The 25753-nt window shown below is 35.7% G+C and overlaps 1 protein-coding gene across 3 annotated transcripts; it reads left to right on the top strand.

The window, feature by feature from the left end:
- The first annotated feature begins 5326 nt into the window (after nt 1–5326).
- On the top strand, nt 5327–22659 carry LOC109009041 (HEAT repeat-containing protein 6). 3 transcript variants are annotated; one of them, XM_018989373.2, is made up of 28 exons: nt 5327–5643; nt 5789–5884; nt 5979–6160; nt 6456–6729; nt 6801–6868; nt 6966–7035; nt 7139–7501; nt 8201–8280; nt 8383–8434; nt 9298–9451; nt 9590–9677; nt 10265–10367; nt 10465–10552; nt 12424–12521; nt 12641–12823; nt 13716–13961; nt 15057–15152; nt 15264–15358; nt 15468–15531; nt 15611–15698; nt 15799–15872; nt 16567–16833; nt 16951–17024; nt 19276–19382; nt 19599–19717; nt 20819–20896; nt 22048–22253; nt 22386–22659. In XM_018989373.2, the coding sequence occupies exons 1-28, from the start codon at nt 5443–5445 to the stop codon at nt 22465–22467; spliced, it is 3696 nt and encodes a 1231-aa protein (XP_018844918.2). In that variant the 5' UTR covers nt 5327–5442; the 3' UTR covers nt 22468–22659. The 3 variants fall into 3 exon arrangements, with proteins under 3 accessions (XP_018844918.2, XP_018844921.2, XP_018844922.2); XM_018989376.2 differs by lacking the exon at nt 22386–22659 and adding an exon at nt 20652–20697 and having other exon boundaries at nt 22048–22158; XM_018989377.2 differs by lacking the exon at nt 5327–5643 and having other exon boundaries at nt 5803–5884; nt 6082–6160.
- Nucleotides 22660–25753: the final 3094 nt, after the last annotated feature.

The following is a 25753-nucleotide window of genomic DNA, read 5'->3' as shown; positions in this document are numbered from 1 at the left end:
AAAAGCACTGTTCAGGGATTAATCATGATAGAAACACTGTAGAGGGGAAGAATCAGTATGGACCTTGGTTATGTGCAAATCCTACTAAGTCAAATGGAAATGCAACTAGAAGGTACGATGGAGACACTGCTCAGCAACCACAACACAGCCAGTAGCAATGGAGCTCAGGGGAGGTGCTTAATAAGGAAATGAATTTTCTTAAGCCAGAATTCTAGGATCAGTCATTGGAAAAGATGGATAAAATCTCTGTAAAGCGGGAATTGAGGGAACAGTTAAGGAAAGTTGCTAGTATTGAAAAGCTGCCAAATAAGGATAGGGAGGGAACAATTTTGACTTCTTTCCCCCCATTACAGTGGATCTAGTACTTAATGGGAAAGAAATGAAAAAGGAAAGTTAGCACAATATGGGGGATAGTGACGTTATGCATGAAGAGGAAATCGAGGAGATGGAGGATCAAGCACAGAAGGCAAACTCACCTACAACTGTCATCTTTAAACCAAGTTTGTCTATTGCAAATCAAGCAAGTTCCTTGGACCAATTCCTCTGTCATCAAATCCAAGAACTTGCTAATTCCAAAAAACAAGTTAAATGGAAAATGAGAGCTAGAGATAAGTTCTATAATAAATTATCTACTGATCTTGTAACTAATGAATTGTTACTATCACTAACTCCAAACAAAAAAAATGGTAGTAATTATGTGGGGAAAGGTATTGATGTTAGTTATATTAAAAGACCAACAACAATGGCTTCATCTAGTGGAAACTTGTACCAGGAAGAGTTGGTGGTGGCTACTAAACAACACCACCAACAACAATGAATTGCATAAGTTGGAACTGTCGATAACTTGAAAACCCTTGGACAATTCGAGAGCTTCACCTCATGGTGATGAACAAGCGCCCATAGTTCCTTTTGCTTATTGAAACCAAGTACAGTAGAATCAAAGTTGAGAAAGTGATAAATGTTTTAGGCCTAGAACGTAGTTTTGCGATGAACAGTAAATGTTTAAGTGGTGGAATTGCTTTATGTGGAAAGATGATATGAAGGCGACTCTAGAATCCTATTCTCAACACCATATTTCTAAGAGTTTCTCACTTTGGTGAGAGGGAGGAGTGATTGTTAATTGGTTTTTATGGGAATCTAATAACCAGTAAAATAATAGGCAGGTGGAGACTACTTATAGCTTTGTAACCAACAATTGAGATGGCTTGGATTTGCATGAGAGATTTCAAAGAGATTCTGCATTAGAATGAGAAGTTTGGAGCAGCTGTGAGACCTTACAATCAAATGGAAGATTTTAGATTAGCAATCGAAGAATGTGGCTGAAGTGACTTAGGCTTCCAAGGTGACAAATATACTGGATACAACAATAAAGAAAGGTCCCAGTTTACTAAAGAAAGGCCTGATAGAACTTTTTGTAACTCTAGATGGCATGATTTATTTTCTAATACCACAGTGAGAGCAGAAGCAACTCAGAGCTCAGATCATAGACCTCTCATTATTATGGATTTAGAGTGCATGGTGAAAGAGGATGAGAAAGACCCTTTTGATATGAAGCCAAATGGGCCCAAAGAGAGGAGTATCACATGCTGATCGATGAAGTTTGGAAAAAGCCAATAGTAGTAGCTAATAAGTTAAATATGACTACTAAAAGTCTTCACCAAGTTTCAAATCTTCAGAAGTCTAACAAAGGTGATCAAGTGAGAAACATCAATGTTTTACAAAAGGTGGTTGACAAGCTTCTTGAAGAGGAGGATATAAACTGGAAACAAAAAGCAAAGCAAAAATGGTTAAGGGCATGAGATAGAAATATAAAGTTCTTTCATCAATGTGCTAACCAAAGAAGGAAGACCAATACTATAAAAAATATTAAAGATGAAAGAGGAAATGAAGTTGTATCTCCATAGGCTATTTCTAAACAATTCCAAAACTATTTCCAGGAGCTATTTTTCACATCTCAACCAAAAGACATTGTTGACTGCTTGGGGACTTTGAATGTTAGAGTGATTGCTGACATGAATAACAACCTTATAAAGAAATTCACCACTCAAGAAGTCAAGGATGCTATATTTCAGATGAACTCTCTTAGCTCTCCTGGACTATATGGATTCATACCTGCCTTCTATCAGAATCACTGGAGCTCTATTGGCAAAGAGGTTAGTGAAGCCACTCTTCATGTGCTGAACTTAGATGGTTTGGTTACTAAGATCAATGAAGCCCATATTGTTTTAATTCCCAAGATAAAATTTCCTTCCAAAGTGACTAGTTTTAGACCTATAAGTCTGTGTAATTTCCTTTATAAAATCATCTTAAAAACTCTTACCAATAGATTGAAAAAATTCTTCTAAAGATTATCTCTGATACTGAATTTGCATTTGTGCCTAGCATATTAATATCTGACAATGTTATTGTTGCTTTTGAGGCAACGCACACTATGAATAGCAAGCTCGCAAGTAAGTCTAGACATATGGCCTTAAAACTGGACATGAGTATGGCATATGATCGAATGGAAGTTTCTCAAAGCTTTAATGATCAAGTTGGATTTTGCTTAGAGATGGGTTGATCTGGTAATGAATTACATTGAGTATGTTTCATACTCAATTCTGATCAATGGTATCCCTCAAAAAGCCTTTAAACCATCAAGATGAATTTGGCAAGGTGACCTCTTATCATCTTATCTATTCATCTTATGTGCTGAGGTGCTGAGTTTTATGTTGAACCATGTAGAAAGGATAGGAGCTATCACAGGTTTTCCAACTGTTCGAGGCAACATACATATTAATCACATTTTCTTTACAAATAGTTTGCTTTCTTTGTAAAGCAAATTCTCTTGAATGGAGCAAATTGATTCATATGTTAAGCTTGTATGAAAAGGCATCTGGACAAAGGTTAAATAGGGAGAAAACTTTCATCCAGTTCAGGAGAAATACACTAAGAGAAGTTCAAGAAATCATTCTGAACATAGTAGGAGTCAGATCAACTGTGCTTTATGAGAAATATCTTGGTTTGCCAACTCTGGTTGGTAGATCTCGAGCCAGTTCTTTCAAAAGCATCCTAGACAGAGTTAGATTTAGAATTAGTAGCAACAAAGTCAAGACCCTCTCTCAGGCAGTCAAAGAAATCCTTCTTAAGTCAGTAGTGCAAACTCTTCCTACATATAGCATGGAAGTCTTCAAACTTCCTTGCAACTTTCTCAAAAACATTAATAGAATTATGCAGAATTATTGGTGGGGTCAACGATAAGAGATAAAAATTCAATGGATTTCATGAAGCACAATGGGAAAAGCAAAATTAGTTGGAGGTCTAGGATTTAGAGATCTAGAGAGCTTTAATCTGGCCATGCTTGCAAAGCAAGGTTGACGCTTATTACAGATCCTCAGTCACTAACATCTCAAGTTCTAAAGATGAAATATTTTCCAAATGATACATTTTTCAAGCTAAAATTGGCAACATGTCCTATTTCATATGGAGAAGTATCATTGCTGCTAGACCATTACTAGAACAAGGCAAATTCTGGAGAATAGAAAATTGAAAAGATGTTCATACCTGAAAAGACAAGTGGCTTCCACAACCATCCTCATTCGAAATCCATAGTGTTGTAAAGGTGTTTGAAGGAAATGCAAAAATGCAAGAACTCATTGATCCTGAAACTAAGCAATGTAGATCACCTTTAATTGATGAAATCTTTTTTAGAGAGGAAGCTGATATTATTAAAAAAAAAAAAAAAAATCCTCTAAGCTATAGTAATAGCCCTGATAAACTGCCTTGGAAAGAACCTGTAGATGGAAAATTCACAGTAAGAGGTGCTTATCATTTTCATAAAGAATTGGAAGAACAACCAAATGGTTAGCCATCAAGTAGTGTTTATAGTAGACATGTGTGGTCTGAATATGGAAGCTAAATATTTCCCCATCAGACAAAATTTTCTTATGGAGAGCTTGTCGAGAAGGACTTCCTACCAATCCGAACTTGTTTAAGAAGAAGGTTGTGGAAAATCTTAATCGTCCTATTTGCATATAAGAGGGAATCAGTAGCTTATGCTTTATGGAGCTGTCTTGTAGCACAAGATATTTGGGGCTAATGTTCCAAAAAGATCCAAAAACGTTTTCTATCTAAGAAGACTTTTATGGAATTGATAGAAGACATGTGGACTAATTCAGAAAGAGAAGTGATGGAGGAATTAGCTGTGGTGTCTAGAAGAATTTGGCAAAGAAGAAATACTTTTGTCTTTCAAAAAGAGTTCAAGCATCTTAATGCAGTGGTGAAGCAGTCACTAGAAGATTTGCAAGAGATGAAGGCCTTATAGTCCATGAAAGTTAGTCAATCAAGCATTACCAGATCTGTGGAACAAAGATGGGCCCTTCCTTGAACACTTTCAAGATTAATTGAGATGTTGTTGTCGATAAGACTCATTGCAATTGGAATTAGAATCTTAGTCCGAGATAAAAATGGATTAGTAGCTACAACTATGAGAATGAATCGATCGTTATTTCTTGATCCTCTATTGGCAGAAGCTATTGGCGCTCTCGAAGAAACCAATTTTAGTTTAAATAAGGGCCTTAGTCATATCATGCTGGAGGGTGACTCACTACAAATTGTTAAAGACATAACAAAGAAAGAGGAATCTTGGACTACATCAGAATGATTGTTAGTAATATCAATAAGTAAAACTATGCAAAGTGGTCAATCCATCATGTGAGACAAGCATCTGACAAAGCAGCTCATGCTTTAGCTCAAAATGCTTTACTTATCTTAGATGTAATTGTGGACAGGGAGGATCCTCTTTCATGTATACATTGATCTAATATGTTTTGATGAATAATATAAGTTTTTTTTTTTTTTTTTAAAGTTAGTTTTTGTAAAATCTAGCTAAAGCATTTTTATTAGAGTAGTGTATTATGCTTCCCCAATTTGCTTACTTGGTATGCCCCTAGTGTAAATTACATTTTTTTTTATTATTATTTTTATTTCAAATATTTTTTAAACATGTTTAAACATTTTTAAAAAATATAAATATACTGATAGTTACTTCTTTAATTATTAAAAAAATTTTAAAAAAATAAATATATGAACGGTAAAAATGAAGGAACAAATTGTGGAGATATTTGGATTCAAATATGAGTTGAGATATGTTGTGAATAGTAATGAGATGAGTTGTAAATAGTAATAATATTTATGAGTTAAAGTTGTTGAATAGTAATAAATAGTAGTGAGATGAGTTGAGATGAACTGTGAATACAAACGAGATCACGTAGCATTATTTTTTTTATTATGAGTTATGAACTTTTTTATTTTTTATTTTAAACCTTCGGCTTAGGCCACGTTTGTTTGGTAACGCGTTTCAAAACTGGTTTTTGGATTGGAACCAAGAAACTGAGATCGTAGGCAGAGGTCGCGAATGGTGTTCTTTACTATTCGGTAGTTGTGTCTTTGCTCCGGTTACGAATGGCGTCATCGTCTTCGTCGTCGGCAGCGGTCAGGTCATGGAGGACTGCGTTTCTGACACTGAGGGACGAAACCCTAACAAGTCCTCGTCACGCCACCGGCGCCTCCTCTTCCTCTTCCATTCCCCAACTCCTTCAGCATCTTGTCTTCTCCCATTCTCATTCTCTCGTCTCTGCCGCCCCGGAACTTCCGCCTCACGAGGTTCACTTTTTTCCCCCACTCCAATTTCCCCCATTTCATTTTATCTCCGTGATTGCGTATTGCAATAACAAAGGAAATTCACATTGAACAAGGATTTCCATTTTTATCTCTATGAATATGAATATATGATCTACGATTGGTGTAGGTTGCATCCGACGTCTTTTTCCTCCTGGAATTGGTTGCCAATAGTTGTCTCGGCCCGCAAGATATGACCGCTACGTTGTCTCATACATCACAATTGGTATTTTCTCGGCACTTTTTCTTTTCGAACTCTCTATTCCTTCTCGGTTGTTAATTCTTATTTTACACGATATGTTCTTTTACATTTGCTTCAGATTCGTGATTTATGTCATCGTGTTTACTTTGAAATAAATTCATCTTCTTGGACTCTCATGCTCGACTCTTTTGCAACGATGCTTGATTATCTTCTTGACAAAGCTGCTCCTATAGCTACCGTTGATTATTCCGCTAATGCTGCTGCAATTGCACCGATCATGGACTGCTTGGAGACCATAAGGTTAGTTTGCCCTTTGTCTTTGAAGTTGTCCTGCGAGTTGCTCTTCCTCATTTTTGGCCCAATTGATTTTATGCAATGATATTTGCTATTGGTAGTTGCACAGTTAATCAGGCGTCTTTTCTTTTCAAACTTCTCTTTATTATGACCTCTGTTCACTTCCTTCTCTGATTCACTTACTTATGACCTCAGTTGCAAGTAGCGATTGCAACGGTTGCTAATTGCACTATCATACGATTCATACCACATAAAATGTGCTGTAACAGTGATGGTCTAACTTCCCTTTTTCCCGCCTCAGACGTCTTATCATTGTTCATCATAAAAAAGGCTCACCATCTGACGATACCCAACTGGTGAAATTCCTTCTCCGTGTCATTGAGAGCTCTCATGCAGAGTTCATTAAGTCATCTCGTTCAATCACAAACCAAAGATTTGCTGCTGAAATAGGAAGGAGAGTACCCAGATACAGCAGTTTATGGGAGCTCCAGACTCTCGCTTTTGATATGCTTGGTGAAACTGTCTCAAGATATGGGCCATCCATTCCAGTTGATGTCTGGAGATCATTGATTGAGGTGGATATACTTTCTTTGCCTATTTGGTGATATATACGTGTATAAATGCTAAGGGTAATCTATATTGATAGGTTCTTAGGAAAGTGATGGATTTTTTGGCATCTAAGAGCTTGCTTGTGGAAGACAGTGTCATGTCCAGGTATTCCTCTCCATAATTTAGTCCCAGGAAAGGAAAAACAGAAAAAAATCCCTCAGGTTATTCATTAGCGTTTAGCAGTGGTACTTCTGCTCTGCAGGTTTTATGCATCTCTCCTGCATTGTCTGCATTTGGTTCTCATGGATCCTAAATATCCCCTTTCTGACCATGTAAGTCAATATCTTTGTGTCTTGGGATTTTAGATCAAAGTGAAGAACATGTCTGCTGCCATTCTGTTTTACAAACTCTGGCCCTGTGATTTTTTTTTTCCAGGTGGCAAGTTTTGTAGCAGCATTAAGAATGTTCTTTACCTATGGCCTTAATAGTAGAACACAGCTTACATATCCAGATGTTGGTCATCAGCAGAAGGAACTCCATATATTGAATAAGACAAGTTTAGAAGAACCTAAAAGAGTAGAACCTGGTCCGTATAGGCCTCCACACTTGCGCAAAAAGGAAATTTCACATATGAAGCCGAAGAAATCTTGGAATGCTCAAAGTTCATCAGATTGTGAATCTTCTTTGGTTGATTTCATGTCATCGGATTCAGATTACAGTGACAGTGACGGATTTGTTCAAGACACTGAGACTGTTCGGAAAGCTAAGGTCAGAGTAGCTGCCATTGTTTGCATTCAGGTGAGCTCACAACATCATTTTTTCTTATTCCCATCCTTCTTCTGATGTTTGTGCTATACACTTTGGGATCTTGTTTTTCGTATTTGTTATTTGTATTTTTTCAAGATCATATGGCAATAGTAGCCTACAAAATCAATAGCCCTCCCTCCTTTAGGTTGAACCCTACACCTCTTTTGGAGGAGAGGTGACGCTTAAAATAATGTATAATATCCCATATCTATATGTGTCACTAAACTGGGTGATGTATTAAATGTGTTATTAAATTCTTAGATTGAGTAAGTATGATGGGAATTGGTTAAGGTTGCTTAAGGTTTCCATTGCTCTTGGAATGGCACTCGTGTGGTGGTTTCAATATAGGTTTGTTTTTCCTGTATCGTATAAACCTATTTTAAATGAAGAAATTGTCTGTTGTGAAGATAAGAGTCTGCAGCTGCCATGCACGTATTCGGGTTTAATTCCTTAGAGCATCCTCTTCTTATGAGAATGTTAACATGTGGACGTATTCATGCCAACCCTTCTGGAGTGGTTCTCTTTCTTCTTATTCAATAAAAAATATATTTTTATTACTCCTATCACAAAACAGAAAAGTTGTGCTGTGCTGGTTAGCTTAGCTTCTTTTATAGTTTCTTTATCATTGCCTCTGGTCAAAGCTATTTTTGTAATCTACTAATAATTTAAACTTTTACCATTGACGGGAAGGATCTCTGTCAAGCTGATTCCAAATCATTTACTACCCAGTGGACACTGCTTTTGCCAACCAGTGATGTACTACAACCAAGGTGAAGCCTTGGTTCTACTCCTTGCTTTGTAGACCTGTCTCTTTTATTCTTCTACCCTCAAGTTCTCAACCCTCCACTTCATTGCTGCTTTCTTATTTACAGGAAGTTTGAAGCAACTTTGATGACTTGCTTGATATATGATCCTCATTTAAAGGTATTGTTATTTTGTTCATATGCAAACACCTTGCTGTTTTTTCTTTGGTCATTTAATTCGAACTAGGCCCCCATTATTGACTGAATTTCTTTGTAAATTGTGATATGATGCGTAAAGCTTCCTTTTCTATTATTTGCAGATTTGTAGATCTTTTAGGAATTATATTATTTCTTTTTATAATTAATGCATCTTATAAAAATCGCAAAGGGGGGCAACCCAAGTACACAGTATACAAAGGAAATGCCCAACTAACAACAAGATGAAAAAGAGCAAAAGTCTTTGAAGTCTAGAAAACTAAGTGATACAAAGTTGTGGTGAACAGCCATCCAAACACAGAGGGTGCTGAAGATTGTGGCTTTTAACTTTGACACCGTCCTTTCTTGGCCTTTGAAAGTTCGAGCATTGCGTTCTTGCCAAATACACCACATTAAGTGTGGGGAGACCACCTTCCAAACATCTGAATTCTATGGCCTCCATAGAGATTCTGCCAACAACTCCACTTGGGCCATAACCCATTTAATCCTGAAAGTGCTAAAGATCGCCACCCCTAGCTCCCTAGCCAACTCACAATGTAGCAAAAGGTGATCGATGCATTCCCCATTTTTCTTACACATGGTATGCCAAAAACTACAATGTTCCTCTTTCTCAGATTATTATTGGGATATTTCCAAAGGCTGTCAACCAAACAAAAAAAGCAACCTTCTACGGTGCACAGTTTTGCTGGAAATGAAGAGCCAATTGAAGGGATGAGATCATTGAAACAAGACTTAACCTAAAAAATACGTCTTATATGAATTAGATTATGATTCTACTTAAGTGGTGCCCCTAGCTAACACGCTCACGCATGCTGTTTTGCTGGCTAGGCTCGGATTGCTTCTGCCTCGGCTCTGGCAGTCATTTTGGATGGACCATCTTCCATTTTTCTTCAGGTAGCAGAATACAAAGGATCTTCTAAGTTTGGATCTTTTACTGCACTTTCAAGTTCCCTTGGACAGATACTAATGCAACTACATACAGGTATTGAAATATTGCACCCTTCATTTAAGTTGGTGAAAGTTTTACCTTCTTTTTGGTGTTTATTTCAATATTTTTTGGTTGTTTCTATTCTATTTGCATGCTTGATTATTACTTATGTTCCAAATCTATGCTGTGTAGGGATTCTGCACTTAATCCAGCGTGAAACTCATAGTAGATTGCTGGCCTCCTTATTCAAGATTCTCACGCTTTTAGTAGCATCCACACCGTATGATTCTTCTCCTCCATTTGATCACGTATTTGTCAAAATTTGCTTTTATTGCACACGATACACTGCTTCTCATCTGGGCCATTTTGGTGCTCAACTTATTTGCAAAACCTCATACGTGCAAAACACATGTCATTGCTAATCCATACCAAAATGTGGCTGGTTCAAAATATGCCACATACTTGTTGGATTTGGATATCCTTTTGGAGCATGGGTATCATTTGCCTATAATAATCCAGTGAAAATGTTGCTTCGCATTTAGATTGTTGTTACAATTCATCATTTGAAATATAAGTTACAAAAAGGAATAGGATCTTCTACCTAGCTCGTTCCTTGTACAATAAGTGGGCCTAATGACAAGATTAAGCATATGATATCAATTTTCTTTTTTGAGTGGCGGACTAGTGTTGGTGGGTGCTGAAATTTCTTGTTGATAGCATGCAATGAATCTAATTCTGCATTTCCAGACACCTGCAGGCTCTGATGCCGCATGTTTGAGACTTTCAATGTGATTGTACTTGGTCTCTTCTTTTGAGAAAATGTGCATACTTAGATGATTTTTGTTTTTATTCATGACTATTCTTCAGATATTCGAGAATGCCTGGAGAGTTGTTGCCAACAGTTATTACTTCTCTACAAGCAAGGATCAATGAAGGGTTTTCTTTCAAAAATTATCAGACTGGTCTTCTGGTTAGTCTCCTCATGTGCGTTGTGTAAGTATTTGATGAACCCCACATCTCCTTTCTCTGTCAGTAATGTCTAATCAAATTTCTTCATCCTTTAACAGGCTGCTGCTGTCAGTTGCTTGACAGCAGCTCTGTCTACTTCACCTTCCTTAGATGTCAGAGAAATGCTTTTAAAAGAGACATCCACAGGTTAGATTCACTTCCATTTTTGTGTAGGTAAATCAAAATTTATGGAAAGGTCAACATTGTAGACTCCTTCAAAACTCTTCGAAAAGAGCCTCCAAAACCTTGGGATGGGGACCTCTGTAACACAATTGCCTAAATACAGTCTCTCCTCATTCAACAAAGCAAGTCTTTAAGGAGTAACGCTACATACAGTCGTGGAATGCGCAAACGCCGTGCAGTCGCTTTGAAAAAGAGTGGGGTTCACTATTAAAAAATTAATTTTTTTTCATGTGGGTCCCATATTTATTCACTTTTTTCAAAGCGACTGCACGGCGCTTGCATACTCATGATTGCAAGTATCATTTCTCATCTTTAAGAGACTTAAGACTTTATAGCAGAACTTCTAAGCTTCAATGAATAAGAAACTCGAAATTCCTGGCACACTACATTTAAAGCCAAAATCCACCCATCTTTGTGAGTAGCTATCAAGGAGAATTCTGTGCCTCCAACATTGTTTCCATATAATTACCTTCTTGGCTTTGATATGCTTTATGATATCCTGAATGCTGCATTCATCTCCTCGCCCATGTCAACCAATTCCTAAAAATTCTAAATCAGCTAGCCAAGCAATCAATTATTTATTTAGTTAGAACTATCAACCCGATGCACCTTTCATTTATCCTCATTTCATCCTTCAGAGCTTTTGCTTTGTCTTTTATTGTGCACTGCCTTTTCTCGTGACTGTATTCTGATTTGTAGTATCTCTCATTGTTAAGCCAAGTTTGAGAAAAATCACATTCTTCCAAGTGGCATCACTTTCCTCTTCACTCCCCATAGTTTTCATTGGGTTTGGGGACCATTCCCTTGAAATTTGAATCACTGTTCATCAACAATTTGTCGAGCTTGAGTTCAAGCATTCTCATCTTCTTGCTTTCATATGAATGTTAATCATTTTGTTATTCAAACCAATGCTCAAATGTAAGGAATTATATATTTTTGGTGTGATAATTTCCTTAAAACACATATGAAAGTTATATTTGTCTATGTATAACCATGTATCTCTTTCTAGACTTGGGAGTTACCATGTCATGTCCATGTAGAAACACAAAACTCATGTCCGTGTTTGGCAAGGACCGTGGCCCTTTATAAAACACCTTTTTTTTTCCAAGTAAAAGTAAAACTTTATTGATGGTAAAAGGCATAGCTCAACACTTGTTGTGTGCCATTTATGATTCTCAAACAACTTTGCAAACTTATGTCAATTAAAATTTCCATCTTGTTTTGTTTACTTGTAAAAATAAGATGGTTTTGCTCCCAAAACCTAACCTATCGAGGCATTTTCCCACTCGTGGATTTTTTATTCAACCTTCTACGCAACACATTGAACCTTAAAGCATACTAACATCTGCTTTGTCGGAATGTAATCCAATTTGTCAGTCTCATTCTTTTCTTTTCTTTTTGTTGCCTATTTATTTTCAACTGGGAGATCTTGTCTCAAGTGGTAAAGGCCTTAGTCTTGGTGGTATGCTCCCTCCAAGGTTCAAGGTTTGAATCCCACTTGGTGCAAACAATCTCTAGGGGCCATCAGATTGGGGGATTTTTCCCTTGAATTGCCCAAGGTGCACTTGTGGAAAACTCTTTGCCGAGGGCCTGTGCACCCCCGGGATTAGTTGGGACGCAGTTCCCGAACACCTGGTGTCAATAACAAAAAGAAAGAAATATTACATATGTGGCTAGTACAGAATACCTCTCTCATTGCCACTGCCTATTGTCTATAGGCTGTTTTATTTTTTATTTTTTAGCTTTGTGATTTCATTATGAATTTGACGAATTTCATTTAGGCCTTTGATGTTTTCTTTGTAATTACTTTGAATTCAATTGATGCTTTTATTCAGGTTTCCCCGTGACTGAAAAGAAGTCGGGTGTTCTTTTTACATTATTACAGTACTCAGAACAACTAACCAGCCCAAATATATGCTTTGAAGCTCTGCAGGTAATGCCTTAAGAAAGCGAATATATTTAATTTCTGTTGATTGAACTCTTAACAATTATGGTTACTAGTTATCGACTAGTCATCCTCTGTTTTTGCCATTTTCTCCTTACTGGTTGCAGGCACTTAAAGCTGTATCACACAATTACCCAAATACTATGGTTGCATTTTGGGAACAAGTTTCTACCATTGTTTATGGCATATTGACGGTAGCAACTCCTGAAGTTCCTTCAAGGCCATGGAGGGGACACACTGGAGACCCCATTGGGTTTATTGGGGAAAAAATCATTACAGCTGCTGTCAAGGTAGAATGTACTTGCCATGTCTCCCCCCAGCCCGCCCCAAACACACACACAAAGGAAATAGAAGGAACAGCCTTAGTCTGTGTTTGTAAAGAAAAAAGGGCAGAAAGGATCATTCAGTTTCAAAATTTCCCTCATATGATTGGTAGATTGTGTAGTATTGTTACCAATGCTCAAAGCAAGCATGTCCTTCAATTATATGTACACTGCATGCTAGTCTACTTTGGCTTGCCTACTCATGTATTAATAATATTTTTACCTAGGAAAAGTTTTAGGAATGACCGGAATTTTGAGGATCGAGAGCACTCTTTGGAAGAGTTTTTTCTGGAAGACTATATATGTGGGCCATTGTTATAGACTTTAATCACCTCAACTTTCATGAATTTTCCTTGTATCCGTTTGTAGTTCCCAACTAGGTGTGATCTCATGTATACTTCTTGTGTACTTGGACTATGCCTATTTCAATATCAATATAAAATCTTCTTACTTACAAAAATAAAATAAAATAACATTTTTACCTATAAAAAAAATTATGCACACTGCCTACTATATGCTTTCTTTTACAGCTCACTTCTCTGCACTACTTGTAATCAAGTCTTCACCATTACAGCTCCTTCCAAGAGACTTCCATGCATGAATTTTGGCTGGGTTGAATGCAAACTCAGTATTAGAAGTTACGAGGATATCTGGACATGTAGAGTAGAACCTCAAATTCCATCGAATGATTCTCATTTTAAATATGATACAGATACAGATACAGATGTCATATTTTCCCTCTTGGTGGAACGTCTCTTCTGGATGATGTGCTTGAAATATGTTTTTAATTTTCTATGACAAGAACACCTTCTTCTTGTTCTCATCATCTTTTCGTGGTTTTCTATGTTGATATTTTCAGCTTTTGGATGAATGTCTTCGTGCATTATCTGGATTTAAAGGAACTGAAGATCTCTCAGACGATAAACTTACCCCATTTACTTCTGACTGCATAAGGATGAAGAAGGTTTCATCAGCCCCATCTTACGAACTAGATAGCACAGAACTTAACAACGACGAACCCAAAGCATGTCACTCGGGAATTGAGCAGTGGTCTGAGGCAATTGAGAAGCATATGCCTTTAATTTTGCGGCATACTTCTGCAATGGTACGCTAGTTTCTTTTTTGTTCTCTCATTAATCTTTTCAACAATTGGTGTCATTAATATTTTTGGTTAATGAATTGTTTGAATGTTGTATTTGGCTATGCCTATTTTTTAATAAAGCTCATATTTACTGATAAAAAAAATTGTTTAAATGTTACGGTTGCTTGCTTTAAATTTCTATGATTAGATGTTGATATTTATGCTTCACATAGACAGACCAGTGAATTTTTATACAGCTGTAACTTTTTTCAAAAGCAATCTCGTTTTAACAATGATGGTAAAAGTTTGGTCAATGACTTTTCACAATCCTTGAAGCTACATTCATTTCTTCTCCAAAGACACCACAATACATAAGACAGGATTATTCTTCACAAGACAGGATTATTCTTTCAAGCTCTGAAGGGCGTGCCCTATGTGATTTGTATTTATGTTCTCACTTTAATGTTTCAAAGTGAAACCTCAAATGAAACCTATCTTCCTTTTATGATGAGCTATTTGTAGCATTTCTTGCATCCTTCAACATTGCAGAGGAGAAATTATATAATAGTGATGAAACTTGATTCTTTTGCTTCCATCGTTTTTTAGCTTTCCATGGCTAGTTGGTTTTGTTTGATGCATTATATCCATGTTGGACATTGACAGCAAGGTTATGAGATGCAGTATAATGCTGAGAAAGATCAGGCACCACACTATTTTTATGGTTTTGATGCATGGACAAAGGCCATTGAGCACGTTTTTGACAAAGATCTCCTCCAAATATCATTCTACCTGCCTCTTCTTTTACGTGCTCGTTCATTTTATGTTATAAAAATGGGATTTATGCTTTCTTCTGTCTAATCTACATCTATATGGATAATTTGATCTGGCATCAACTAATGTTGAACAAGGGATGAGAGCCTGTGCAAGGCGCAACTATTATAATGTTGAAACAGTGTACTTGACACTGCTGAAAAAGTCTCTCTGGACCCGATGAAACAATGGGCTTGTTATTTTCATAGAATGAAGCTTTTTAACAATGTACTAAGGTGGCATCAGCTATTGATATGGGTGTTTCTATTTACCGTTATGTATCACTAAACTGTTTATTTTCTCTGGAAGGTGAGAGGTGCATCAGTTACATGTTTTGCCGGTATAACTTCCTATGTGTTCTTCTCTCTTGTGAAGGAAAAACAAGATTTCATTCTCTCTTCGTTAGTAAGTCTTGATGCGACATGTACTTAACTGTATTTGTTTTTTGTTTTCCGATGAATGGAACAGAATGCCTTTTCTAATTAGGCTATGGATTTAATTGTAAAATCTTTGTAGATTAATGCTTCTATACGCGATGAGGTGCCATCAGTTAGGTCTGCTGCCTGTCGAGCCATTGGTGTCATCGCATGTTTTCCTCAAGTTTCCCGGAGGTGATTCTGAAATATTGTTAGATGGCATTAAAATCTTATGATTTTTTGTCCAACTTTTTTTGTTCAAGAATCATGGCTAATTATTTTACTAAAAGTTTAAACCATATAGTGCAGAGATCCGTGACAAGTTTATCCGAGCTGTTGAGATTAATACTCGCGATCCCTTAGTCTCGGTATATATTTTTTTCTTTTCAATTTATATTTTGGAAAACACATTTGAAATCTGTTACTGATAAAAAGTACTTGTTTCAGGTAAGGATAACAGCCTCTTGGGCTTTGGCCAACATATGTGATTCAATCCATTCATCTATTGATGATCTTCCATCACAGCAGTCTAAAGGTGGGCTTGAGGTTACAACAGTGATTTTGTGAGTCAAGCTCTTGGTTTTTTGGGGGAGTATCAATTCACTTATTTTTTTTAATTGTTATTATCATTATAGACTCAAATGTGGACTCTCCATCAATTGCATCATTAACTGAGTGTGCTTTGCGTCTAACAAAGGATGGAGACAAGGTAAAAGTTGTTGATTGGTAATTTTTTGTCTTTTACACCTTTTGCAATTATGTGAACTCATTGAGGTAGCATCTAATCTCTCTCTCTCTCTCTCTCTCTCTCTGGGAATGGATATGAGTAATATTTATATTCCTTTTGGTCTTTCTTGGCCTGTTGTAGCCATTGAGTTATTTTTTTAAACAAGAGTTGATTCAAGGGCTAATGGGTGGTGTCACTTCATCATAGTGAGATGAAAATAAGATGAGGGTATGGTATATAGCGTAACTCAAGCCAATATGGGGAGAGAAATGAGTTTTTTTCCTGGGAGGGGAGGGGGATTTGGAAGTCACCAAGTACAATTGCTTTGTACTAACATATTGATGCAGAGCATCTGTCCTAAGCTACATATGCCACAAGATGGATATAGTGTCAACACTTTGATTTCATTATACATTTGTCTCATCCGCTTGCTTGTCTTGCCTTTCAATGTTTAAATTATATGAGTTCTCTCTGGTGGTTGGTTTTCAGGTTTGTTGTTCTTTCTTCCTAATTCTTTTCTGTCCTCAGCAGATACAATTTTAAGTTGAAAAGGATTTAATTGTAGCTACCAAAACTACTATATCGATTTTTTTTTTTTTTTTTATATTTTTGTAGTTCTATAATCTGTAGAATCATTCATTTCCTTAATTAGCTCTTTCCTTTCCCTGCCCATCAGATAAAATCAAATGCTGTGAGGGCTCTTGGGAATCTCTCAAGATTTGTTAACTATACATGCTTATCTGGTTCTCATGATAAGCCAATGGACCATATGCGGTTATCTATAAATACTAACAGTAATGACGAGTCCACATCAAGCAATGATATGAAAGGCAGCCATGGAAATGCATCAAATTCATTTCGTCCAGGTTCTATGGGAGATTTATGCTGGCTTGATAGAATGGTCCAAGCTTTTATCTCTTGTGTCACAACTGGGAATGTTAAGGTATCATATCCTTCGTTGTTACGTTTGCGGAACCACCTTCTAGTAGGACTTGAGAAGTATGCATTTTTTTTTAATATCAATTCCGTTGGGAAATCTTAGTGACTGCTTCTCTTACAGGTTCAGTGGAATGTTTGTCATGCATTGAGCAACCTATTTCTAAATGAGACATTAAGATTGCAAGACATGGATTGGTATGCTAATTATGCTTACATGATTGAGATGCCGTTTGTTTACATAGCTATGCTCCATATTGTATGTTGACCTAATATACATACATGCTGATGCTAAAAATAATTATAAGCTGAGTAAACTGTGATGATGAATTTACCTATAAAAAAACGAAAAAAGTGATGGTGACTCGGTCTACTACTGGAAACTTTATCTTGATACAGGCAGATGTCATATACTTCATCTAGGTGTTTTCGGTTGCAAATCCTAGTTAGGTATTACTCATGTATACGTCTTGTGTATTTGGCTATGCCTATTATTATGAATAAAAGTTCTTGATTACCTATCAAAAAAATAAATACTTCATCTAGGTGTGCAACTGAATTTTGGTTTCTCATTTGTTTCATGCTAGTTGTAAAACTTCTTGATTGAGCATGTAAGAAACTTACATGCACATGTACATTTTTTTTTTATAAGTAATGATATTATATATATCAATAGGAGTAACCAAGTACACTGGACGTATACAAGAAAACACTTAGCCCATACAAGAGAGTCCCTAATGAGTCAATGACCCAAAAAGCCCATGAAACCTACCCAAAATACACCAAGCCCGAATTGGAATGTAACACACCTCCCCAACCCCAGCCCCTTGTTTCCGTAAAACTAATCCTCTACCCGAACATCCCACTATGATACATGCACCTGTACATGATGGTTGAATGTGGGGATAGGAACTTGCACAGTATATGTATGTATATATGTTGAGATGTTAATTAAATGATTTAAGTCACTATTTCCCATTATATTGAGATTTTGGAGACAATTAGTTATTTAACATGATATCAAAGTAGAAATCCTAAGTTTGAACTCGAACTTCATATAATTCCTCCCATTTGAGTTAAATATCTCAAGTGATGGGCCCCACTTATTGAGGGGACTCCGGGCTTACACATAAAGGGGGTTTTGATGAAAATTATCAAGTTCATTGTTTCCCATAAGTTTAAGTTTTTGATATGATTGCTGATTTAACAATGGAGAGACTGTAAATTTAAGTGCAAATTGGGGCATGGTTTCAGTGCTAGCTATATTTGTGTATGAAAATATTTGTTGGTGGATCCATGACCAGGTAGTGCAAGTGTCCCATTGGTTTCATTCCCATAATTGTCATTTTAGATATTTTGGTAACCAAAATTATCTTCTCTCTTCATCATTTGCCACTTGAAGTCATGGTTGTATTCAATGGTTTTCTATCTTGAGAATACATGGGATAGATAGCACCATGCAAAGTAGACTACACTAGTTTGCATGAAGAGAGCAGAAGCTAGTGCACTAAGTGAACGGCAGTATATTACACGAAACATATGAGCCTTTTGTACATTTAAGTGGCAACTTGTGGGTCCCAATCATGCTACGGAAAATTAGTTTATCATGTTCACTTGTTTGGCACATTATTTCTTGAGGTAGTGTCACTGATATATATCTCCTGATTATCTTTCCTCTCAATAGTTGTATGCTATAATGACAATAGACGCTAATAATTGGGGAAAAAAAGTGGCAATGCAGACCTGCCTTAAGGCCCGTTTGGATACTTAGAATATCTCAGTTACCTGTGAATAGTAGTGAAATAGTTTGAGTTAAGATATTTTATTAGATTTTTGGAAAGCAAAGAGAAAAAGTTGAATAAAAATATTTTAAAGTTAAAATATTGTTTGAATAGTATTTTTTAATATTATCTTTGTTTTGAAATTTGAAATAGTATTGTTTTTTGTGTTTTGTTTGGGAGTTTGGAAAAGTTGTAATGATTAGGTAATGATCATATGAAAAAGTTGAAGATTTGAAATTGAAAGTATTTTGTGTTTGAGTGATGTTTGGGAAAGAAATATCAAAGAATATCTGAAAATACTTGAAAACAGTTGTGTTGCCAAACAGATCCAATCTGTGCTTGTAGTTGTCCCAAAATTTGATAGATGGTTTGCCCGACTCTATTTTCATGTCTCTGTTGCTGCATTCCCTCCCTTTTCTCTTCCCATTCAACAGTTTAATCAGATTGAAAATGTCTTATTTTCATAGTTCTCCCCCTCATCCCCCCTTTGCCTTGAAGTGGCACATTCAATTACGTTTTTGTTATTCCTGAATGCTGTGGCAAGTTGCAAGTTTTTAATGGTAAAATCAGTTGTAGTTAACATCTCGCTCACCCACTTAACTTGTCATTAATTTTCTTTTGAATATTGAATTACAATTGTAATGTAATATAATTTTGCATACTGGCAGGGCTCCATCTGTTTTTAGTATTCTTCTACTCTTATTGCGTGATTCTTCCAACTTTAAGATCAGGATACAAGCTGCTGCAGCTTTGGCTGTGCCGGCATCGATACATGGTGAGTAGTAGGCTTGATCCCTGTTTCCATTGTTGTGGTCAAACATGTGATTGTGGTTGAGTAGTAGTAACTCAAGAATTGCAACGGTTGATAGCATTCTTTACTTCCTGCTTTTAAAGACCTTGTTTTGTTCAATTTGACCTTGCCCACCATCTTCTAAATTGAACTACTTGGATGGGAGGGTTACTTAAACTTTTCCCTATTTGTTTAATGCAGATTATGGGAAATCTTTCCCAGATGTCATCCAAGGTGTGGAGCATATAATAGAGAATCTAGGTTCAGACCATATTTCAGCACCATCAAGTTTCAAATATAGGGTTGTGCTTGAGAAGCAGGTCAAGCTCCTGAATCTTTTGTATTCAAGAAATCTTTTATATTGACATTATGATGGGTCATCCTATTTGGTTGTAGTGTGGATTGACAATGAAGTCATATTTTAGTGCGTATAATTTGGATAACTGACAATGTGGCTCATATAGACCTGAACCGCTGATCACCACTCTATTGCTGAGATGAATTCATATAGCCAATCCATAGCAGCTCGGCTGAGTTGAGAGTGCGTAAAAAGTTTCAGACAAGTTTCCAAAATAACAAGTGGTGCATGGTATACATTCATAAGATTATACATATATAAATTTGAACAATTTGAGAATTCAAATTGCTTGAAGTGTTGTTAGTTGGTATAAGAAAAACATTGTTCCACAATTTATTATATAATAGTTAGTATTTCTACACAGTCTGAAGTTATTTTATTCGAAGTTTGAACATTTTATTATTTCAATTGCATGGGAAATTAAAATTTCTCTATTAGTAGGACTGTTATCTACTGTCAAACGTTGTGCTGCATGTATCTGCAGATAAGCTGCATTAAGTATTTGTATTGGTATCTGCAATCATAAACTGCAAACAAGATGAGTCATAATGTCCTACAGTATGAATAACACCTGCATTCATTTTGAAAGGTTTGATAAAAAAACTAGGAATCCAAATATTATCTATAAAAAAAGCTAAGAATCGAAATATTTCTTATTAGTATAAATACTGCATTTTATTAAATAGCAATAGGGGCACAACCTAAGTATATTGAGGCTACCCATTGAATCACACCTAGTTAAGGAAGAGGAGAGGAACAAGAATTCAGAAAATCTAAAGAAAAGTGAGTACGGTTGGGTTGTTGGCCACTCATACAAAAATTTAAGCATAGAGGTTTATAACTCTAGCAACGTTTTCTCACAATCTTCAAAGTAACAGGCGTCGTGCTCCTTTCAGATATTGCACATTAAAAAAAGGAGTCAGCCTTCATGTACAAAATATGGTATTCCACGCTTGGCTAAGATATGTATTGAATCGTGGAAAACTGTTATGTTTCTTGATAAGCCTTTTTCCTTCAATTTGTCTGTGTATTATTTAATTTTTTTTTTGTTTGCCTCGCACAGTTGACCTCGACCATGTTGCATGTTCTTACCCTTGCTTCAAGCACTGATCATGAACCTCTGAAAGATTTTCTTGTGAAAGTAAGTATTTCATATAATTGGATAGTACTCAATGTGCTGTTGAAATTTAGATTGAATTATGTCACTTAATTCTTCTCTTTACGTCTGACTTTTATTTTATTTTATTTTACTTGTTGGACGTTTGTTTATGCTTCTCACCCGTGAGTCATTCCTTAATATTTCAACGTCAATCATAATTTTGGACACTTATATAACTTATGCTCGGGAACGGTTCTTCTTTCATTTTAGGCATAGAGTGGAAAATGGAAGTTTTTCTCCAACTGTCTAGTGTGGGGGAAAGGGGCGGGAAAGGAAAGGGGTGGAGGGAATTGGGAGGGGGATGGCAGTTTTCCGATGTTTGATTCATATGGTGGGGTGAAAAGGGAGGGAAGGGAAGGGAAATGAGATTCCCTTTCCCTCCCGGCCCACCATTTTGTTTTCTCCCAAATTGAAAGGCAATTAAGGAACAAGAGAGAGACTACGAATGCCACAAAACAGTCTCTCCTTTCTGCAATTCCCTCTAGACAATCAAAAAACTAGAGGGAAGATAGCATTCTCTTCCCCTCATTTTTTCCTTCCCTCCGTACTCATGCAACCAAAGATAACCTTAAGAACTTGTGTCTTTGTAAAGATTCAATGAAGTGATATGTAATTATGGCACTATTGGAGGAGAAAAAGATGATAAGTGCGTGTCTGCACAACATTGATTCTCAGCATATTCGTTGCACATGTTAGTTTGACTATGGCTCAGACACGCATTGATTTTTCAGCATCTTTGTTGCATACGTTAGTTAACTATAAAAAATGGTTTTTTACATTATCAAAAAACTGAACAATACAAATAGATGGAAATGCCTACCGTGAATCTCGTTAGAGTTGTATCAAATGATCAGAACTTCAGGCCCTGTTGAAGAGTTCACTAAATGATACCTGTGGCATTCTGAACTTGCACCATCCATTGGCTTTTTTCAAAATCTGCCTGGTTCACACGCTTGCATTTGGTTGCTTATGGGGTGTATCTCTGACATTGAGTAATCTAATCTTTACCAGTATGTCTGTAACTTTACTGGGAGAACTTGGCCGCTTTGCTTTTCATCGATTTATACTTACCCATCTTTTCTCATTGTGCGTGACAAAACTCTCTTATTGGCTTCTAAACTTTTTCCATGTAGAAAGCTCCATTTCTTGAGGAGTGGTTGAAGACACTATGCTCATCATTAGGGGAGACAAGTACCCAGTCTGACGTTGAAGACAAGTCTCTTGGGGACCAAAAAAAAGAGATGATATCCAAAGCAATACGATCTCTTATTGAAGTATACAAAGACAGGAAGCATCGTTCAACTGTCCAGAAACTAGAGGAATTGGACAAAAGCATATGGTAAATTTCTCAGTTGTCCTGCTTGCTTGGTTACTTTCAGTCTGCGGTTCCCAGCCGTATGGCTTTAGTACCTTACAGAACCCTGCATGAAACGAAGAACACTGATTCTTCTTGAAGATCCTGATAATGCAGCATTGAAGGGTTAGGAGGGGTTGTGTCCAGGCATCAGTTAGGTATTATCGGCCACAAGCAGCCTCAAAGACAACGTCGATAGAATTTTGGTGCCGGATTCGCTTACGCAGCTCGGGTACAAATTTTGATGGGAATTGAATCCGAGTAAATGGTAGGAGTCTTGCTGTTTCTAAATTATCAGGAGACAACTAATTTGATCCTCTTATGGTGTGCTCGCAAAACACAAAACCTCCCTATATTTTCAATTTCACTCGTGGTCATTATTCAAAGTAAATTCCTTGCGTTTAAATCATCCTATAATTAGTATTAAAATTCATAATTTCCTTAATGACCATGTAGTAATGTTAATCATCTGGGAAATGTTCTGGGTAAGCTCAAAGCTGCCTTCCAACTCCAAGATGAAAATCTGTCACTGTCTCTCTAGACAAACCATATCTGCACATGTATTCTACTTGTGGACAGTGTGTTGATGGGAGTCATAGGATTCTTTCTCTTGGTCTCCTGTACCCGCGAGATATCAAGGAATCGTTTGGGAAGGTAGACGAGATTGAAAATTTTGTGAATAGTAAAAAGATAGTTTGTAAATAGTAATAAGATAGTTTGAGTTGAGTATGTTTTAAATTTTATAAAATAAAAGAGAAAAAATTGAATAAAAATTATTATAAAGTTAAAATATATTTTTTATTTAAAAATATTTATATTTAAATTATGTTTGAGTGGAAGATAAGATAATATAAAATTTTGAAATTATATCTATTTCATGGAGAGAGGGGCAAGAAACGACAAAACATGCAATTAAAACGTCTTTTGACTGAAAATGTGAAAAGTGCCATGACCACCACCAACTTCCAACCCATAACTTAAAATTATTAACGTCAAATCTATGTCCCTTTGCTTTTCCGTCTTTCTTGACGAATTTGTTTGGTCCTTTCTGCGTGACTGTCCCACAGTGCGGGGGCTTGGTACGCTACTTCACTGTCTGTGAAGATCCACAATCTGAAAAAGTAAAATTGGATTTTATTAATAAATAATTATTTTTTTTACACTTTTTTTTTATATGTATAATTTATTTTTTTATAAAAATTTATATTATATTTATTTATTTAAAATTTATATAAATTATTTTTCTTTAAAAAACTATATGTATTTCAAAAGGCGCTCTCATGGCCAGTTTTGATTAAAAAAAAATTTATTTTTATTTTATCTAATTATTATAATTTTTTTAAAATTTTAAAATAATAATAATATTTTATTTAACTTTTAACTTTTATCTTAATTCTTCTCATTTCAACTCATTTCAACTCATTATCTAAATGAAGAAATATTATTATTTTTTTATCTTTAATTAAAAAAATTAATTTATACATAATATTTTATATAATTATATTTTAAATAAAAGATATTTTTATATTTTATAATATTATTATATAACATATTATACAATATATTATGTTATATCAGTACTCTAATTATAAATATATAAATTTGCTTTAAAATATGTGTTAAAGCAACTGACAAATTTAAGATAAAAGAGAATCTGTCGATTCAAATACTCTTTTGAGTGCGAAAGATTTTCTATCATTATGGGTATCAGATGATGGGAGAGCTCTTTAAATCATTATTTTAAGCGAATAAATTGATATAAAAATGCAATGAGTTAAGGAAGAACTACTTCATTAATTAGGGCATACTATCTTTCTCTTAGTAATTATTATTATTTTAATGTCTTGGTAAGTTCATGGCCTAGCATTTATTTGTTCTCACTCCTTTCGGACTGAAAGGACAGCCAACAGCTGGGTCCAAATTTGCAGCAAACATGAGGAGATGTATGCCACTCAGAAATTTCACGTGAAATCTTATTACTTAGACCATCAGTCTGTCAATGGAGTAGTGTCACGTGTGCCATCCTGCAGGATTCCTTTCAGCCTTCTTCCCATAAAAATGGGTAGGGTTGGAAAAATTTGGATCCAACCTGAGAATTCGGTGAATCAGTAAATTGGATCAATCACTCTAATATGCTATTTAATATAATATATAAAAAAAAATGGGTTGAAACCTAATGAGAATTGATAAAATTGAAATTAAAGTATAACTGATAAGATATCGATTTTTTAAATCTCAAAACTGTATATACCAATTCGATACTAAAACGTATCCAACGATTACACCTCTAATATGGGATATGGGGCTAGGAATATTTCCCAACTTGTACCAAAAACTATTTTTGAAGAGCTGAATGAGAGATATTGGGAAGATGGAAGGTACAGAAACACTTGTTTTTCAGATCTTTTGGGGACTTTAAAGACCACCCCTACTCCTTTTGTATGTCCCTATCTAGATCTACCTCAAAGTCAATAACTAATCCAATGAAATTTCTGAGTGGCATACATCATCTCCTGTTTGCTGCAAATTTGGATTAGTTATTGACTTTGAGGTAAACTTTGACCTTTTGTGAAAGAGGAAGCTTAGCATTCGGTGGAAAATGTCTTTGGCCAATTCTCTTGAAAGTTGAAAACAACTGAGGCTAATCCGAATTTGGTTTCTCTAGGATCTAGCATCTCCGCTCTAAGGGTGAGTATGGATATTGAAGTAAGTTGAGTTGAGATGATAAAATATTATTATTATTTAAAAATTTAAAAAAGTTAAATTATTTATTATATTTTATGTTAAGATTTGAAAAACTTATAATAATGAGTTGAGATGAGTTGAAAATAATTAATGATCCAAACGAAGCCTAACTCAACTTCAACAACAGTGATATTGTAGAGCAAAGTTGCATGTAATCTCATGACTCGTTTGGAAGAATATCTCAGCATACATGTGAATAGTAGAAAAATAATTTATAAATATAATAATAAAATATTTTATGAATAATAGTAAAAATTTAAAATAATAAGGAGTTTTACCTATTTATAAGGAGCCGTGGTAGTATTATATATATTTATAATTTTACATGCAAAACTTATTTTGTCAATTTTTTTTAAATTGAAGCAGAAAATTCAAAAAATTCAATATATATATATTATATAGAAATTGGATTATCCGAAACAAAGTGCCGATTAATCTCAGAAGTGTATGCAGTATACACCTGAATTTTTCATAAGAAATTCTACAACCCGAGTGCAGGAACTCACAAACTTCATCTGAGATATTCATTTCAGTTGTCTGACATGTTGTGACTGTTGTCCACGTAGTCGTGGCCGGGGGTTTCTGCATTGCATGTCCCGCTTGCGCTGTACAAACGCCTCACTAGACACTAATTTTACACTGAAGATCCCAGATTTTATGAATATCAAATGCGGACTCACCGAACTATTTGGGAGAATTTAATGCAGGGAAAAAGTTACTCGTCTTCTCTAGTTCTGCTT

Source organism: Juglans regia, chromosome 2 (genome assembly GCF_001411555.2).
Source record: "Juglans regia cultivar Chandler chromosome 2, Walnut 2.0, whole genome shotgun sequence".
Classification (NCBI taxonomy): domain Eukaryota; kingdom Viridiplantae; phylum Streptophyta; class Magnoliopsida; order Fagales; family Juglandaceae; genus Juglans; species Juglans regia.
This window is presented reverse-complemented; position numbering and strand designations above follow the sequence as displayed.

What these genes read in the sequence shown, in the direction of transcription:
- LOC109009041 (XM_018989373.2), top strand. Translation starts at nt 5,443, where the DNA reads ATGGCGTCATCGTCTTCGTCGTCGGCAGCGGTCAGGTCATGGAGGACT. An exon ending in CGGAACTTCCGCCTCACGAG is followed by an intron (nt 5,644 to 5,788) that starts GTTCACTTTTTT and finishes CGATTGGTGTAG; the next exon opens with GTTGCATCCGACGTCTTTTT. An exon ending in TATATGATCCTCATTTAAAG is followed by an intron (nt 8,435 to 9,297) that starts GTATTGTTATTT and finishes TTTGCTGGCTAG; the next exon opens with GCTCGGATTGCTTCTGCCTC.